This window comes from Eleginops maclovinus, chromosome 1 (genome assembly GCF_036324505.1).
Source record: "Eleginops maclovinus isolate JMC-PN-2008 ecotype Puerto Natales chromosome 1, JC_Emac_rtc_rv5, whole genome shotgun sequence".
Classification (NCBI taxonomy): Eukaryota; Metazoa; Chordata; class Actinopteri; order Perciformes; family Eleginopidae; genus Eleginops; species Eleginops maclovinus.
In genome coordinates this window covers 22,131,016-22,150,335 of record NC_086349.1, presented here as the reverse complement: position 1 = coordinate 22,150,335, position 19,320 = coordinate 22,131,016, and the positions used below count along the sequence as shown (strand labels likewise).

At 40.6% G+C, this 19,320-nt stretch overlaps 1 protein-coding gene across 1 annotated transcript in view; it reads right to left on the bottom strand.

Moving 5' to 3' along the window:
* LOC134866066 (nucleolar protein 4-like) overlaps positions 1-19,320 on the bottom strand; it is a 119,308-nt gene that overhangs the window by 38,967 nt on the left and 61,021 nt on the right. The window contains 1 exon segment of the mRNA XM_063885989.1: positions 9,716-9,869. Within this exon segment, the coding sequence (XP_063742059.1) occupies positions 9,716-9,869 (154 nt within the window).

Below are 19,320 nucleotides of genomic sequence, written 5' to 3'. Positions count from 1 at the left end.
ACACACACACACACACACACACACACACACACACACACACACACACACACACACACACACACACACACACACACACACACACACACACACACACACACACACACACACACCTTGAACCTTACAGGGTTTGTTGAACTGGGTGAGGGGGAAAGGTGGAGAGGGTTGGCAGGAAAAGGGAGGGGAGAGAAGGATGTTTGGTGTTTGTGTCACTGAAACTGAAAAACAAGGAGGGAGAAGAGAGCCACATCGTTCAGCTCAGTACATCCTAGTTGATGAAAATAATCCAAACATTTTGGACTTGAAAAACAACCTTTTCTCAGTGATTTCAGGGGCGCATGTGTCAACACAGACACAATAATGCTTCTGTATTCCACCACAGGACTTCAACTTGATGCAGCCGTTAAATCACATTAAACTCCTACTTTCTAAAACCTCTTACTCTACCATAGTTAGGAACAAGTCATGGATTTGCATTTAAGAAATAAGTCCTTGTTCTCAGAGTTATGTCCCAAGTAAACCTTGAATTTTGAGTCTTAAACAACACATAATGTGCTCTACACAAACATAGCTGTTGAAGATTGAAGATACGGAATCTTAGAAAAAAAGAGACATTTGTAACAAATAAGCATCGGGTCATTTCCACCAATACAACTAAATGGACCTGGGTAAACGACCAATTGGCTGGTAATTTTTTCCTGAATCTTGTCCATCCATGTGTGCATCTGATATGCAGGAAAAGGCAGCATCAATGCTGATTTGATGGTTTATCGAGTTCAGTCAGACACTTGTGTAAAAGGCTGTCGAGGTTTCAGTCTCTCACAGCTCAGCCTCATTACAGCCAGGCGGGAGGCTGCTGCACTCTGCTCCAAGTCAACCAGCTAATTGCACTTACACACACACACACACACACACAACTATTCGGAACATAGTGTAGACAAACACATGCGGAGTACACAAAAATGCCAGGAGAGAAGGGCAGAGGTGTGTGCATGTCTGCATGTATAGATACACTATACACACGCACACTCAAACACACAAACAATATAAATATGTCAACAGGTTGTGCTCAGTCACAGCTGGTGGATACTCGTGTAAGCAAAAATAATTGTGATGCTATGTACTCCCCCTGTGTGTGTGTGTGTGTGTGTGTGTGTGTGTGTGTGTGTGTGTGTGTGTGTGTGTGTGTGTGTGTGTGTGTGTGTGTGTGTGTGTGTGTGTGTGTGTGTGTGTGTGTGTGTGTGTGTGTGTGTGTGTAGAATGGTAAGTTTTTAATATTAATTGCATAGCTTCTTATTTGAGTTTGAGTCTTAGAGGGGGGTTGTTAATAATTTAGCAGCTACTGTACCCCGCTCAGTGGAGAGCATTCCTCACCAACAAAACACACACACACACACACACACACACACACACACACACACACACACACACACACACACACACACACACACACACACACACACACACACACACACACACACACACACACACACACACACACACACACACAGTTGCATACGTGATGAGAGACGTGGGAGCATACATAAACATACAATGGTCATTTATATGCAGCCGGATGAGATGCAGCTTCATGTTTCAACATCACTCTTCACATGCAGCGGTGCACAAAATAATGAATGTGCATATATGTAAAACACACAAGTAACTAACATACACCAACATGTGGGACACGCATAAAACTACATACATTTATTACAAAACCCCAAATCAAAGAGAAATGTCACATGTTAATGCTTGTGTGCATTTTTAATGGTATTTCCATTAAGTCGGCCTCCAGGCTGACAAGACCTAAAACTGTGTGTGTGTGTGTGTGGGGGGGGGGGTGCATTTCTGGTAAAGAAATAATGTGTTGGGCATTTACATGAGAAATATTCATAAGACACTGTGTAACTGGTTCACTGGATGCAGATGTTTTTTTGTTTCTTTCAGAGAGGATTGCAGTAGTCTCGTCTCTGAAAAACCCTACAGCCTTTATCACCCTAAGGGAGCTCTACAAACCAGGAATGTGATCATTATATAAACGCTGATACATTGCTCATGGTACTTGAAAAATATAAGTCATGCCCGGGGGCAAAATAAGTCAAAGTGCAGCAGACCTTCTATTGAGTTGATAAGATATAAGGTGGCGCATAAGAAATATTATACTTCTGCAGCACAAACTGTTTGATTTTCACTTTTTGTATCTTGCTGACTCAGAACTGGAACACTACTTTACTAAAGACCAACCAACAATTATGTTGTTTTGTTCAAGTTGCGGTCATACAAATGTCCCACCAGTCCCAACACTAATACTGGACTATGCTGAAAAAACCTTAGTTAAGGAAAGACTAGGAAAAGATTGTGAATTATAGCAACTCAGGTATTGCACAGATGTTGGGTCTGATATTATTATTAATAATAATAATAATAATAATATTCTTAAAAACAACATTGATTGTTGGATTCCAGCGTCGACACGTTTACCTCTTACCTCTGTAAATAAAGGGCAAACTGATTCCTCATGGCACTGAACTTTGATGTGCAACATATATAACATGTATACACATATTCTCTATAGATAATAAGCTGCCTACACACAATATAGACACATCTTTACCATCCATCCTGGTAATACTGCCAAAGAAAAGCTCTGGTTTTACCATCAGACTGAAATGATCCTGGCCTCGGTCTGCCGGCCTCCATCTATTTCACTAGTGACAGAGAGCAAGAGAGGATGATTTAATCCAACACTCCCTACTCTCTTTCTAATTCAGCCTGACCTCCATTGCTACATCCATCCTGCAGTTCAGACCCTTTTCCTCCTCGCTGCCCCTCTTCACTTCATCCCATCTCTTCCTCAACCCCCCACTCAGCTTTGGGTAGCAGGGGTGAGGGGTGTTGGGGGAGGATGAGGAAGGCAGGAGGAGGGGGGATCAAAGTCATCCTGTCGTTTGTTTCCCATTGCCCTACTTTCCTCTGCTGCACCGCTCTAACACATTAGACCATGTGGGCCACTGGCCTACAGCACCAATGTGTGTGTGTGTGAGTGTGTTTACGGTGTAAACATGCTGTATATACACACAGTACTGTATATAGATGCACATGTGCATTTATGGGACTGACAAATACAATATGTCTAGATGTGCAGCTCCATAGTGTGGGTATGTGGATGTACACCAACATGATTAGGTGCATGGAAGTGTGTGTGCGTGTGCGTGTGCGTGTGTGCGTGTGTGCGTGTGTGTGTGGGGTGGCTCTGTCCCTGAGGAGAGAGTGATGCATGCAGGAAGGTAAACTCTGCGCTCTCTGTCTCTATTGACTGCAGCCTGGCTGAATTTCTGCCTGTTTGTCTGAATGTTCACCTGGAACTGTCTCCGCCTGACTGCTGCCTACTGTCTATCTGCACTCTTGTTTGCCCAACTGTTTACCTGATATAGCAGCATCTTCCTGTCTATGTGAATACTGTTCTGACACTATGTATTCCCGCTTTTGACACAATAAGCATCTCAAGTGAAGAGTTAAAGGGTACAACAAGGTCCACTTTTGCAACATAAAATAGTTAAAAAGGGGAAAATAGAAACAGCCCCACAATACTTAACACAATTAGACCCAAACAGTTTGCGCCCAATGAGTAAAGATTCGTTACAGCAGATTTATGGTCATCAACTGGAAACAGCTGTGTAATATCTTCACTGTAATGAACACACTAATATTGAATTTGTACAATTATGCTTGAAAGAGTAGTTGTTTAGAAAATTAGAGGCCCCAGAACTGAACCTTGAGGAACACCTCACAATGAATCTTTATAAACTGCTGGCTTGTCTTTTTTATAGTGAGATTGATTCTGGATTATTTCCTCTCAATGGAATATGAAAGAAGGTCCGTATAAAAGACATATTTGAGATTAGCTGTGTGCATCTCATTATTCCAGATAACACTTCTAAATCCAGCACATTTATTCATTCTTTTGGATGATAAATGAAGAAAAAGGTAAATGAAGAACTCTAAATACGACAAAGATAATAATGTTGATCTAAGAGGGGTAAAGACAAGTGGTGGTATAGATGAAAGGATGGAAAATGAGCTTAAGAAAAAGTACCTTTCTGATCAGCTTGCACAAAGGGGGATTTTGAGAGTCTATGATCTGCACACACATCCAGAAGACAGAGAGAAGTGTTGAAATCTATCTTTTTGAATGATGGATGGATAGAGATGGAAGGAGAAGAACACAGGAGAGGTCAGATGAGAGTCAGTACAGTAATCTGTATGACCAACCATCCTTTCTCTCTCATTCCAACTCCCCTTGTCACTCCTTTACTAAACAGATAGAGGAAAACAATTTATACAGGTACATCTGTAATATCAGCAGTCAGACCATTTCAAGCTCAGAAGGTCAATATATTGGATATCTATGAACCTCCATTTTGTTCTCCCTGTTTCCATGCACTCCTATCCTCCTCCCCTGTTCTCTTCTTCCTAGACGACGTCATCCTTGTTCTCCATTTCACTCCGTTTTCCCCTCCCTCTGTTCAGTTTATACCCTATGGAGAGGACCTGTAGTGTCAGCTCCATCTTCTGACAAGCCCTCTCCATCACTACCCCTTTTCTACGGAACAAGGGGCCTCCAGAAAAGGAGGTCCGGCACTCAGCTCTCCAACACAGCGGACAGGAGCCTCTCAGGTGGGTGGGTCAGAAGAACAGAGGGAATCTGGTGTGGATGGATCTCTGGAGCCTCGAGGGTAGGGGTGATGCTGGCTACCCAGGATGGAGAGGCACTTCAACAGAGCAGAGAGTGATGTGGAGAGGCATGGAGTGCACACTCACTTTCTCACACATGCACACGTAGCCCTCTCGGAAAGCTAAAGAATATAAGTGTCGTGAAATGAGATGATTGCAAGTGGAGGCAGATTTGGTGACCTGGCTCCCCTTCCGGTCAGTATGACTTCTGTCCAAGGTTGGACCCTATAGCATTGGTTTGATAAATTCAGAGTGACAGCTGGAGTCAAGGTTAGCCTTGCTGCAGTGCACTGATTTGCCACTAGCACTTAATTGTGCAGCTGTTGGATGAAACCACATATCTTCCAGAGGAAAGGTTATCAGGAAATGAAGAAGGCAACAGTCATTTTGTCATTGATGCTTTCGATTGTTTTGACCATTAAAGTTTACAACAAAGGCACCACAGAACTGGCTCATGAATCACCAGGCAGTTAGAAACACTCTACATCTAAGTTTTTAGTAATGTAGAAGTTGAGCTGTCTGTGTGTGATTCGTGTTTGCTTTGTTGAGGAGAACATTTCTGATTGATTTTGCAAAGATTGTCCCTCTTTCTCATATGACCATCAGGCCACTGGCTCTTTTAAGCAACTTTCTAGTTTCCAGTTGTCCCTGGGCTCATCAGTCAGCCATGAGCTACAAGTTTTTAAACTGTCAGTGTAGACCATCATACAGTCAGAGCTTTTCACTTCAGCTGCCACTCTTAAGATGAGTGGAGCAAAGAAGAAGAAAGCAAGGTGGCGGTCGGGAGCTCTTAAAAGTGATTTACTAGCTGCGTCTGAGCAGGACATTGGGTGTATGTGTGTATGCAGACCATCTGCTCTACTGAAATTAGCTGCCTACTCCAGTTAAATGCCTTGACAGCTTGCTGGTTAGGGAAACACCCACCTGATATTAACTCTTGGGAGTCAGATCAACCACAAGCTCTTTGGCTGTGTGTTCAAACCGAAGTAGGTCCTCGCGGGAAAGATCTGCTGCGAGTTCCCCATAGCGCTCAGAGTTAAGTGGGCTTTTAGCGCTGGGAGAACACAGTAGGAACATTTAAAAAAATATCTTGTCCAGCTTTGACGTTAAAGCACTTCAAACAGGTTTAGTATAGCAACAGCGGAAGCCGTGACAAAGCTCTCAAGCACCTTTTCAGAGCTAAAGGAAAAGAGTTGACAAGGCAGTGGTAATTGCAAAGCATTACTGAAAAAAAAAAAACTGGAAACACAGGGGTTATCACAGTTATTCAAACACTAAAGAATAAAAGGAAGAATGTCTCATTTGTTTCGAGATAATGTTCTCTGCCTTGCACAGTGTTCAGGGACATAACTTGCGCAGGGAGCTTGCATGTTGATCAAATACAACTAATATCATTTGTTTACAGTCAAGACAACGGATTCAAACGCACGGCTAATAGTGAAACAAATAAATGAATGATGCAGTGTGTAAACTATCAGACTCAAATCCTTACCGTAGCATCCCTGTTTGTTATAGAAACACATCGATCTTGACCAGACATCACAGAAACTCATGTTTAATCTACACAGAAAGGAACTAAGGCTGGGCTTTCCTTGAGTAGAGCTACTTTGAAGGAGATGATTTCTTTCTTTTTTTTAAAGGATGGCCTTGTTTTATTTTTCAAGAATCCACAAGCACAATTCAAGACACCTGGGAAACCTGAACATTTCCATTACAATCATACATCTGGGCAGGAAACCCAGCCCAAGTGTTTCATACATTACTAACACTGCTGTACATTAGAGAAATAAGAGGATGTTGTGCTGCCGGCCTGTTTCCTTGGATTGGAGTCTAATTGATCAGGAAAGGAACTTCAACTCTGCCTCTCAGCTCCTCTGAGTGTTGTGGCATTTGGACGCCTACAAACCTCCTCTGGCTTCCATATGAGGTGTAGGAAAAAGAGTGACCTTTTAATGACAGGACCTTATATACTCTGCCACCTACTGTAGTCACAAACATACACACACACCCGCACACACACATGCATACACTGAGTTCACTCCCTCCAGCTTATTTTAACCATCTGTTTCACCTTCCCATGATGACGTCCTTTCCTACTATCTCATCTTGTGGCACTTCATTTATTAAAGGGTTGTTTTCCTTCTTCTAACAAACCCCTTTCCCCTTACCTTCTGTAATTGTTTCCCATAAAGCATCCATTAAAAGCCTAAAACCACAGGGTGTCTAACTAGTAACAGGTAACAATTGTAAAACAAAAAAAACGTATTCCAATGTTTTTGCAGCATTTGATGACGATTAATCAGATGTATAATCCCTCTTGAGTCTCTTGCTTGCACAGCATTCATGGCATGTTGTTTTCTTTGTTTTTTATCAACTTTTTTGTTGATCGTTTGAGATCTGACAACAAAATAAATATGTCACTTTATGGAACGGTGAAGTGGGCACTGATTGAGAAAGCAACCATCAGATTCAAATGCAATTAAAAAAGAGTTGCTAGTTGGAGCCATATTTAAAACTTACTTTAAAGAACGAAAAGCACACCTGGGTCAAAGTAAAGCCACTTCACATATGTTTTAAATCCCTCTAAAGATATTATAGGAATATCTAACGTAAATAATTGATACATTTCTACTGTTTTTCTTGTGTAGCATAAAGGGAATATAAGTGCTTTATGTTGTGTAAGTGAACAACCTTGAAGCAGTGTCCGTTTTTTATTGAATCCTCTCTGGCTCAGAAAGGGATGTTTTCAGTTCTCAACACTAGAGAATTTAATGCTGAGCACTAAACAATGTTGACAAATGTCTAATCTTTAGGGGATTTCCTGTTCTCCTCCGACTCTATCCCTTTACTTATCCCCTCATTTCCCCCTCTCCTTATTTCCTCATCCCTCATCCTGCGGAGAAAGAAAGATCTTGATGGAGATTGGATGCAGCACTTTCCTCCGCCTGACACTGAGCCGTCAAACCCACTCACATCAAGACACACCACCACCACACACACACCAACACACACACCAACACACCTGGGCTTCTTTGAACAGTAGCAGCTCAAAGGTGTGGCATAAAAACACAGCCACATAGAGTCTGGCTACAGTGCATTACAGTACCATGCATGGGCACGCACACACACACACACACACACACACACACACACACACACACACACACACACACACACACACACACACACACACACACACACACACACACACACACACACACACACACACACACACACACACACACACACACACACACACACACACACGCCACTTGTTACAGTAGCAGGTAATTGCTGTATCCTTGCAGCATTATGAAACAATACGGCTGTCTACAAAGTGAGCGCTCCTCTCCACAGGAAGCCTTTCAGAGCAGAGAGAAAGAGAGAGCAGAGGCAGCAAGAGAGGACAAGTGAAAGATAAATAATGTGTGTGTGTGGGGGGGGGGGTAACAAGCAGGTAAGAAAGCAATAAGGTGGGAGGAGAGAGAAGAAAAGGGACAGAGGGAAGCAGAGAGATGAAGAAGAAGAGAGAGCTCAGAGGAACAAAGTCTCCATCCCAGCCTTCCAGATCCAGAATCCTCCATTACATGAGCATTTAAAAACCTTCCTGCCTGATATTTTTTGTTACCTCGAGGATCATACTGTCGGATTTCCTTCGTAAAAAGGTTGAAATCTGATAAAAAAGTGCCTTTAAAAATTCACAACATACTGCTTGTCATCTTATACTCTGACCCTTCTTCACTTTGCTGCAAGACATTTCTCAAAATGCATCAATATTCCAGGAATGCCATAAAGTGTGAAGCTTTAACAATGAGAAACAGACGGAGACAATCTGATAGCAGAGTATAAAAATGAACTGGAAATGAACAGAGGAGACGGTTAAAATATGCCCATATGAAACTGTCACATTTTTTTTGTTTTTTCCTTCATTCTAGCCAGAGCTGATTTTGTCAACAAATAGCCCTGCTGGTGTTAAAGTGGGTAACAATGAGAGTTGTGATTGGTTGAATCAGGCTGCTTGTGTTATCAGGGTCAGTAATCTGCTGCTTTCCAAGAACACCCAACAAGCAAAGCCAAACTACCTTCTGCTCTCCACAATCACCGCAACTAATGAAAGAATGGAAGCATGGCGGCTGCACAAAGCCAAGTAGGAGTTACCAGGATGTTAATTCAGATATATTACAACATAACATCTCTCTATATCACGAAGGGATCGAATGTAAAAGCGTGTCGACGTCCTTCAAACATCGACGTCCTTCAAACATCTACTCACACTGAACTTTAAACCATACATATTTTCTCTGTCTTGTATTTTCTCTTTCATTCAACATAAAGGTTTGTCCAGGTTTCCCAAAACTTCACAAACAACTTCTTCAAGGACTTTTCAATGGCTCTCCAGGCCCAATTACCTCAAATTCAAGGACCGCAGACTGCAGAGTTTGAGACACACAATCAATTCGATTAATGTTAAAAGAAGCTCACAGTAAACCATTTTGGTGGTAGCTATTCCTTGAAAAACCTGATTACTAAATGATATTACTTTTGAGTTGAAGGGCTTAGTAAGAACTCTTCATTTTTATTTTTGTAAATATATATCATTTGAAACACTTTCATGAACCATCGCTATTTGTCTGTACTTTAGAAAACTCACAAACTTCAAGGATTTTCAATGACACATAAGAAGCAGGTATGAAAAAGATATTCTTTATCCTCTCACCTGAAACTAGCAGACAGCTACAATTTCAGCTCATTGACTCAACCCAGCAGCTTTCCACGTTCAAATCGGACCCACTTACAATGCAAAAAGTATAAAACAAAAACAGATTGTTTGGATCTAGTGATGTTAAGAAGCTGCTCCTCTCAAAATCCATTTCGTGGTGCATTATGGGTTAAAGGTATTTTCTGGCTCTGGAAAAACATGTTTCACTCAAGAGCAGAGGGAAATAAAGAGCAGTGTATTGAACTCTGTGCCGGTCCTTACCGTCGTCCTCCTTGCTGTGTGTGTTCTGTGGACTGTGGCGCATCTTCTCCCCTCGGCTCGCCGGGCTCAGGTCAGACGCTGCTCCCAGATCAGCTGCTACCCATGTGGGCTCGCTCATCTCTGCCTCCTCCTCGCTGCTCAGTGAACTGTCATCCTGCAAAAAGGAAAAAACAAACAGAAACATAAGATATCCATATTTGCATCGTAATCAAACTGTTTTAGCGCAGTGTTAAACAACCGGTATTTCTACAGACCAGGGGATTATACAATCAGATAAGACCACAACATTTTATTTTCAGGCATTGAGCTAACAGTTGATCCAACGGCCAAAAACCTTTAGATGATAAAGTTGGGTAGAGCTAGCCCACCCAGCTACGAGTGTCTGTCTTATGGAAGATTATCTTGGAGCTGATGTGGTTTGCACTTTAGACAAGTGATTGGCAAAGTGATTTACTGACAGTAAGTATTTCAAGATTGTTATTTCCTTTTATAAGTATTTCACTAACAGCATTCTCGCTTCAACATGAGATGCTTTGTAGAACATCTAATGGCAGATGTACACGTTTATGATTCTGTAGGTAAAGTTTACTTCAAACCAAGGACATATTGGAGATTAACTTGACTGACAACAATGTGAAACTTTAAGATCTATTGTAAGGAAAAAGCATAATTGAACCTTTGTGTGAGCTTTTGTCTGATTAAATCAATAAAGTGCAGAGACAAGGTCAAGCACAGATATGCTCTCACAAGGACACATTTATCGCCTTTCCTTTGTGCCTAAAGGCTCCTGTTAGGCTTCTCTTTGTACCGTACAAGTGCAAACAAATTGCATGTGGAAAAAATGTTTCCTCAGTTGCACACTTGTCAAAAAAAATCAACTCTAAGGAAGAAAAATAAGTCAACCGTAACGGAAGAACTCCTAGAAGAAGGAAGGAAAGAAAATAATAAATTAAACTGTTGCCTCATGAAAGTTATCTTTTGTAAATCCATCCGATTTATCCACCTTTTCATGAATGATGCTGTTTTGAGCCCTTTTTAATCTTTCTATTCAGCATCCTGGTATGACAGCTGCTCCAGCGGTTTAACCCAAACATAAGAGGAAACAAGAAACACGAGGCAGAGGAACAGCAGGCAGGCAAATCAAACACCGTGCCGCTCAGTGTGCAGCACCTGCAGGCCTCGCTGGCAGCAGCACACTGAGGCGCTTCTCCTCATAACTCTGAGCCGCCTGCCTTTCACCTAACACACTTTACCTCTGTTCAAAAACTGCAACACTCCCAATGGAAACAGTTTGCCAGCCAAGAGCTTCCAAAAGCTGAGCATGAACGCTTTTTATGAAATAGATGTAAAGACTGTTAGATAAAACTCTGACTGACGGAAGCAGAGCAAGGGATTTCCTTCTATGAAAAAAGTGTTCAGACTGAGCATAAAGTGAAGTTTAGAGATGATTCAAGACAATGGAAAGACACACGTGGGCAAAAGAATAGAAAGAATCGAGCTGAGGTGATTATGTGTTCATTTAAGTTAAGAAGTCATAAATGTAAGCTCAGCCTGAAGCTATAAGACTTTATTTCCTATGGGAAAGTGACACACGGAGGAAAATATAATTAATGTACACACGTATACTGCACGATTCTGCAGCCACTTTTTAATTTTATGTGTGTGAATATTTTTACATTTTAGATCATTTGCAGATGGCAGCTTATGGTGAATGGTAACTATGGGGGAAGATCACGTTAACAGCAAACAAACCGTGACTAATATGTCATACTATAGGGTTAGGCAACTAAATACGTTTAAGAAAGACAGTGGGTGATAAAAAGAAAGGGGAAAAAATCTAGTATTCTGCATGAAAGAAAGATATTCAACACTAATTCAGTGTCTTCTGAGAAAACATAAAAGACTGAACACTAAACTAAAGTTACTAAAATGTAACTCTGACAAGACAAGACTTCGGATAATAATCCATGAACACGCCCGAGAAACAAAGAGCTGAAACTCCATGACACCCTTTACTCAGCTACAATCAGCTACAAGAAATCTGCATGTTATCTTCCACTCTGGCAGGAACAGCAACACGCACGCACGCACACACACACACACGGACACACACACACACACACACTCACACCTCTATGGCTGTTATCATCATCTAAAGGAGACCTGCACTCTCAGTAATGAGGCCCTAAGTGCTACAACTGCCTTTTACTACACACACATGTCCACACACAAACACACGCAGACAGTGGAAGATTAATGAACGAGCAAAGACCTCAACGACACCGGAGCTAAGAAGCCGTAAACTGGTCCTTTCATCATTGTTGTCGCCCGAAAAAACGCTGAAATGAAAAGGTGGACTGGCAGACGCAGAGCAGCAGCCTGATGGCACAGAAGTCACATTTATTTTCTGCTTATTATACATCCTGTCACCCTTCACTCTGAGCAGCACCGGGATGCATAATTCAGCAGTGTTCAGGTGACAGTGAAAAAATGTGGCAGCCAATAATGAAAGCGGCTCTGCGTCAGGGTTGGCTGATAATTGACAGAAACAGAGGCACATACACAATCACAATAAAAACTTTCCACTTGTATATCTGTATGCGTTTGCAATCAAACAGAGAGTTCAAAGTTCCTGGGGAAACCTGTGTAATCTGTTTGGGAAACTCCTGCTATGCTTATTTTTTTGGAAACGGGTAAAGGTAGTTTAACATATTGTGAATGTATTGTTAATTTGCTAAAAACGTATGGTTATCAGAACCTACACCACCTAAATTAAAAGAGGAATAGTTCATTATTACATTTCAAACAATGCATTATTTGTCCTGTTTTGCATATTCTATAATAGTCGACGGTGAAAAACACACTAAATCATTGTTTTCCTAATTCAGATGGTGCTTCTACCCTCCCATACAGAGATTAAAGATAAACCCTAATCTTTCCCCCTGAGCATGTCAAGCTTTGAAATGAGGAGCTTTTTTTTTTTTTACATGTCAAGTAACCACAGTGAGTTTTATTTCAAACTGTTCTTCAGCCACAATGATTATTTTTTGACACCTTTTCCTCCCATGTCATCAATTCCCAACATGTCGCAGAAGTAAAGACATCCATTTGTTATCTCGTATATATTTCTCCAAATATAATGTGCACATAAGTATTCATAGCTGTTTCAATCTGAAAACGTAAAAAGCTTTCACAAGCTGTCAATCTTAGAGGCAACAAGCATCCCCATCTTTTTTATAATGAGTTGATGTTCTGTGTTCTCTTCACATACTCAACCCAGCCAGAGTGGGCGTTCCAACTACAGTGGGATGTTTCTCTTTAAATCACAGAAAACCTTCATCTGTGCCCTTTTTGCTGTCACTGCACAATCAATTAAAAAATGAACTACTGCAGGGGATTCCACAGCTCCCAGAGAGAAAGACAGTTGTGTATATATCCAGCTCTTGGTGTAGCTCCTGCAGTGAGTCCATGTGGCAGCACTGACCCATATCTGTCCATTAAAGAGGATTCTCAGAGGACGAGCTTCCCCCGGCTCGTCACACTGGATTAGCTTCCTCGCTGCAGCCAGACAGAACGACTACACCTGCCAACAAAAAACTGGAAGCATCGGTGTAGGTCTGAAGACAGCTAAGCTATCCAGAGAGCTGTGTCATTAACTCTGAAGAGCTTCAATCCGGGGAAAGTCACGGTGTCAGATGCCTAGTACTGCAGCAACGCATTGTAGTGGTGTTTGAAATTCATTTGCAAGCACCTACGTCTCATTTCCTCTTCGTATTGCAGGGTCATCTATTTCAGGATGTGCAAAGACATAAGCCATGAGTGTAACCGTCAAAAGATTTCGAACAAGAACATGAAGAACCAGAATGTTACAATAATATCTATGAAGGTTTCTCACCTTTTAATATATGAATCCAATAAATGGGTAGCATGTTGACTGAGGATAACCTTTAAAACCTTAAATTGTTGTTAAATAGTTGCAGATTTTGTTTTTCCTCAAATTACCAATTGATTAATTGACACAAAGACCGCTAACTTTAAGCAACGTAAGACTTCCCTCAAAAGAACAAGGGTCAATTTCTTTTGCGCCATGTATCTGAACTCCCAGAAAAATGCAAAACGAAAAGTTATCTTTTAATTTAATTTAATTAAATAATTATTCATATTTTACCTTATTTTTGGGCTTGTTTTCATTTTCAATAGGGTCTACTTTTTAAATGACTGTTTAATATTGTTTGGATGTCTCTACCTGTCCTATTTGGTTTTCATTCTTTTGAAGTTTTATGTCGAGCGCTCTGAAGTGCCATTGTTGCTGAAATGTAAATTCACTTGCTCACTTTAATACGTTTTTCTTCCTTTACCTTTCAAGCTTCTTCCAAATAATCCAGTTATTTTAGCTGTAAACCTTTTTCTGTGCTGTTAACTGAAGCTCAGAGAAACTGACATGCTTCAGGGTCAAAATGTGTTGAACACTTTGATGTGGAGCGTATCAGAAATAGAATGCTGAGTCTGTGTGGGGCTTCAGGTTGTAAACAGCAAATATGAAGCAGCAGGAAAATGTAACCTCAAAGGGCAAACAGTAAGCGCTGGACAACAGTCAGCTGCAGGTTTGGATGCCTAATAAACAGGTAAGTATTATTAATGAAACATTGAATTAGACAATATTATAAAGTCAACTTAAATCCCCAACAGTTCCCAGTATGCTTCTCTGAAATGTTAAAGAAAGCTGCCCAGGCATTAGCACTGTCGGCTAATACCGCTTCATAGCTAAATGTAATTCCAGGAGGTGGGGATAAAGTGAAAACCTAAGATTTCCAGGGCTCACATTCCAGGCCCGTTACAGATATGCAAGTTTGAGAGCGATTTTGTGAATTAGCGGCTCGGCATGTTAATCAGCTCAGAGACTATTCCTAGACTGGTAATTCAACACAGCCAGGCACATGAATCAACTCTGACAAATGATCAAATGAGACCTTATTTTAATCTACTCTTAATTCCTCTTCAATTACTATCATCGCCAGCCCACATTACCTCATTTTCAATTAGCATATCATCTCAATGCTATAATAACTGGTTAGTCTACATCTCTTTGTCGTGCTGCTGGAGGACTGAGGAACAGAGGATTCGTATTAGACTCGTGGAAGATATCTAATGGTAAATCTGTCCGACTTCAATTTTCATAAAGGCTCTTGGAAAATGAGCGCTGATGAAGACATGAGGAGGCTCGTCTTCTTTGGGGCTGTGAAACCGAACAGCTCTTTTCCTTTTGCTGTGACCAGGAACCAGCTTCTATGAATGTAGACGCACGTCTTATTGTAAAGTTCTCTCGTCACATTGAAGGTAAGTAAGTATTTATCAAATAGGAGCAATACCTGCAATCAAACTAAAATAATTTAAGAGTAAGGTTTAATGGTGGCAATGTTCGGATAGTTTTTCAGATAATTTAGGCAGGATTGTTTGGCTCATTTTTTATTCTACATGATGGGACTGTTAGCAGAACTTCTTTATCCTCTGAGGATCAAGAGCTCTGCTCCTACAATTTGAGATCAATTTCAATTGTATTTTGACTTTCTTTATGACTTTAATTATAACAAAAGTCAAACATGATTATGATTCATTCGGGGAATTACGTTTTCCACCAGTGCACACAAATAGAGCCGCGGCATTATCATTTTCTGTTGTTTTATTATTGATAGACATGTGTTTGAGTTATGTGGGGGTTTTTTTTGTATTCTATAAACTACTGACAATTTCTCTCTATGTTGGAATCCAACAGACACAGGATTGGCTGCCATACCTGTAGAGATACAGATTTAAGAAACATTTGGAGTGGTCTCCTCATTTTTTCCAGAGCTGTATATCATTGCAAATTTCTTTGTTTGCATGAATACATTTTGATGAACAAATCAGTCTCTCTGTTTTATCATCGACATGTTAAAGGAGAAGGCTGTTGTTGATAAATCTTCCTAAAAATCCCAAAACAATCAATGAATTGATCCGGTCTTTATCGCTTCATGTATCTATTCCTCTGTGCCATAGAGCTCTATTGTTGTCCAAAATCTATTAAATCAACACCCACAAGACATGTTACTTCATGAACACACACACTGTAGGTGATTTTGACTCCCACATAGAGCGTCCTGCTGACACAAAATACTCACTAAAGTACCGAATGTGGATTAAATATTCCCCAACGAATACACTATTTCCTCCGGTTTGTTCAATAATAAAACAATATCTTTGTGAGCTGTGAGTCACAGATGGACCGGGTGTCCTTTGCTTTCGTGAGATTCACTGACAATAAGAAAAATGTGGAATAGAAAATCTAAAAATATCACAGGCTTGATATCAAATGTTCCTTCTTGAGACAAAAAGCCAACAATAAATCAGAGTTACAACTAAAATATTGAGCATGGTGAAATATCAGCTGCTCAATAAAGAGCTACAACACCATCACCATCTGTAGAAATATGCTCTCCGAGGCAGACTTTCCCCCTCTTCTGTTTCGACTCCTCAGTTCCATTTTCACCCAGTCAGCTTATGTCTTTTTAGTGTGTGTGTGTGTTAATGTTCTCGGTAATAAACTGTGCTAATCTGCATACAGATGAATAGCAGCGTGCCTCTGATAGATTAACACATAAACAGAGCTTGAAGCAATCAGATAACACTCAATATCACTTCTGTCTCTCTTTGTCCGTATCTTAAGGGAATCAATTACAGAACATACTGTACCCACGTGCACTTCCTGTACGCGGAGAAACACTCCTCAAACCGATGCAGTAAAAGACGGCGATAAGTGGTTGAAAAGTTGTTACTTAGATTCCTTTTATTTATCTCGAACATGCAGTGTCCACTTCATCCAAGCGGATTGTTTGTGAACAAAATATTCCCAAAGTATCACCGTTTAGGTTTATATGATGAAGTTGTTGGCAAAGTTACTTATTGAAACATTCAGCATTCGCATGATCATTTGGAATACATTTTTGTGCCGAATGACAAATTAATGCCAAGTATTAACTATGTTTTAGCTCTGTTTTTGGTCTGCTCCAGAGGGAATTATCTGTCTCTTCAGCTGCTAAATGCTCCAGCGTGTTCAACAGTTAGTCTCAAACTATGTCAGTCTGCTGATTGCTGCTAAGCAGGATCTTTATAGAAGCTTTTTACAGCTTTTTCTCTGAAGACGACGATATGAGAGTGCACCAGAGCACTGGTACAGATAAACACTAGCTAAACTCACTATAAAGCCCCGTAAAGCTGCAAAGTCAGGTGATATTTCTCTGTAAGTTCATCTCTATGAGTGGTAAACCTACACTGTTATATTATTTGCCGTTGACCTTCGTATATTTTCCTAAGAATATATATTGTAGTTAATCCTATTGCATTTCGACTAGATTTAATGATGTTTGAAATTGTGCAAACAATGAAACACAGAAGAAAAACTTTAAGGTTACTACATGAGTATTCAATGTTGAACATTTCCTAATTTAGTAAATCAAGTTCTCCTCATGAAACTCAGCTGTTTTCAGTCTGTAGGAGCCTCAGCTCACAGATGATGATGATGATGATGATGATGATGATGATGACGACTGCTCTGAGGATTATGAGAGGTGCAGTAAAGTGCAGCCGAGATAAATAATTAACAGACTCTCTCCTTGATTGTCTATTTTTAACAGAGTGGAGGTGAGAGGAGCAGCCTGTGTTTCAATTCTCCTCAAAAGAACAAAGCAGGACACTTGTATCAGAAAAAGAGACAAGCCAAGCAGGAGGGAGTTGTGATTTTGGAGAAAAACCTACATGGTAATTTCTCTCGGGAGGGAGAGAAGAGGAGCGAGGGGGAAAGAGGAGGAGAAGTGGAGGACAATCTAGAAAAGGCAAGAGGTGAGATGCTTTGGAAAAGTGATGAGTGCAACAACAGACCGAGAAAACTGCAAGTGGGGAAACAAGTGGAAGTAGAAGATGATAGATTGTAAAGGGAAACAGCTGAGGTTGTGTACACTGGAGCAGAAGAGGAACACAAAATATATGATAGCTGAAAAAGAAAGAAGAAATAGAATATGGGATGAGGAGCAGCAGGTGGAGAAATAAATGAGTGAGCAGTGAGATTCAGACTGAGGCTTTTTCTCAGCCCCTCGCCTGGCGCTTCAATTACCTTCCGACTTCTGCACATTTAAACAGATTTACACTAAAATGAGAAAGTTTTCTTCCTCCTGTTTTATGTTTTTCCTCAGCTGTCACATTGATATTTAACACAACACATTATATAAGTTTTATACAAGACATCTTGACACTTTTACTGTTTAAACTCCACCACAGTACTACTACCACTTGGGGTGGCAGTGGATGGACTCTTCAACCATTCATTTATTTTATTTGGGCGATATGATTGTTTTTCTTATACTTAACAAAGCATGTGGTGTTCAGGTTATTGGGGCCCCTCCCCAATAACCTGAACACCACATGCTTTGTTAAGTACATTAAAAACAATACATATATATATACTTTGTTAAACATTATATTTATCGGCAGTGTTCGAACTATGCCGAGATTTTCGGGGGGTTCCTTGCGCTTGACTCAGAGCACGGATCTCGAAAACACTATTTTAGAGACCCCCCAACATTTCCCAAATCATGTTTTCGGGGATCTCGTGTCAGTTTCAGGGGGTCTCTGATCCCCCGAGTTCCCCCGTAGTTCGGACACTGTTTATCGGTCAAACATTATATTTATCGGTCATGGTGAAATTGCAATTCTAAAATGTGTGTTTATTCTCCTCCTTACTAATGCATACAACATGTCTTTATTAATGCGAGTTATTTCTCTTTCTTGAGAGTTGCAGGAGTACAGAAAGTCTTTCTTTCTGTCTTAGCATTAGTAATATCTGTAACTGAGTATAGAAGTGTATGATTATTGTTTGTGTTTCCAGAGCAGGACAGCCGGATCTGGTCGTATGGTGATGCTAAGCTAATCAGGTTAGCCACCGGACAGACGGAAGGAAATCTCTTTTCTTTCTCTCCGAGCTCATCTCCTCTGTTTTCCTTTCACACCTTTCCTTCTGCCATCTCCTTCCTCCACAATCACCTCCTCGCTGAAACCTCTTCTTCTTTCTAAACTCCTATCCTTTGTTCATGCATTTCTTTTCCCCCATCACATCCTCGGTTTGCTAATTCATCCTCTCTCTGATGTCGTACACATATTCACTATAGACAATGATGGGGGGGGGCTTTATAGAAATAAAACTACATTTTAAATGAAAGGTTTGAAAAAGAGCTAAGATCCAGGTGAGAAACATCATCTAATAAACCTCATGTTCCTTTCTCTATCCCTACTTTCTGTCATTTACTCTCAATAGTTAACGTTGTTCAAAAGTATGAAAGTCAATGCAGCCGCATAACTTATTCCTCCATCATGTGTTGATGGGATACATTTCAGGTTATTGGTAGATTTCTCGTGATTTAAAAATGACTCTTTTTCCCCTATAGACTCACGCACAGTATGTCAAAGGATCTGCTACAAACTTATGTGAAGATTTGTTCTGTAAAAAGTAATACGCTTTCTAAGTTGTTCCTCCCACGCCTTTAATCCCTGCATCCCCAGCAGACGGAGCCACTGGA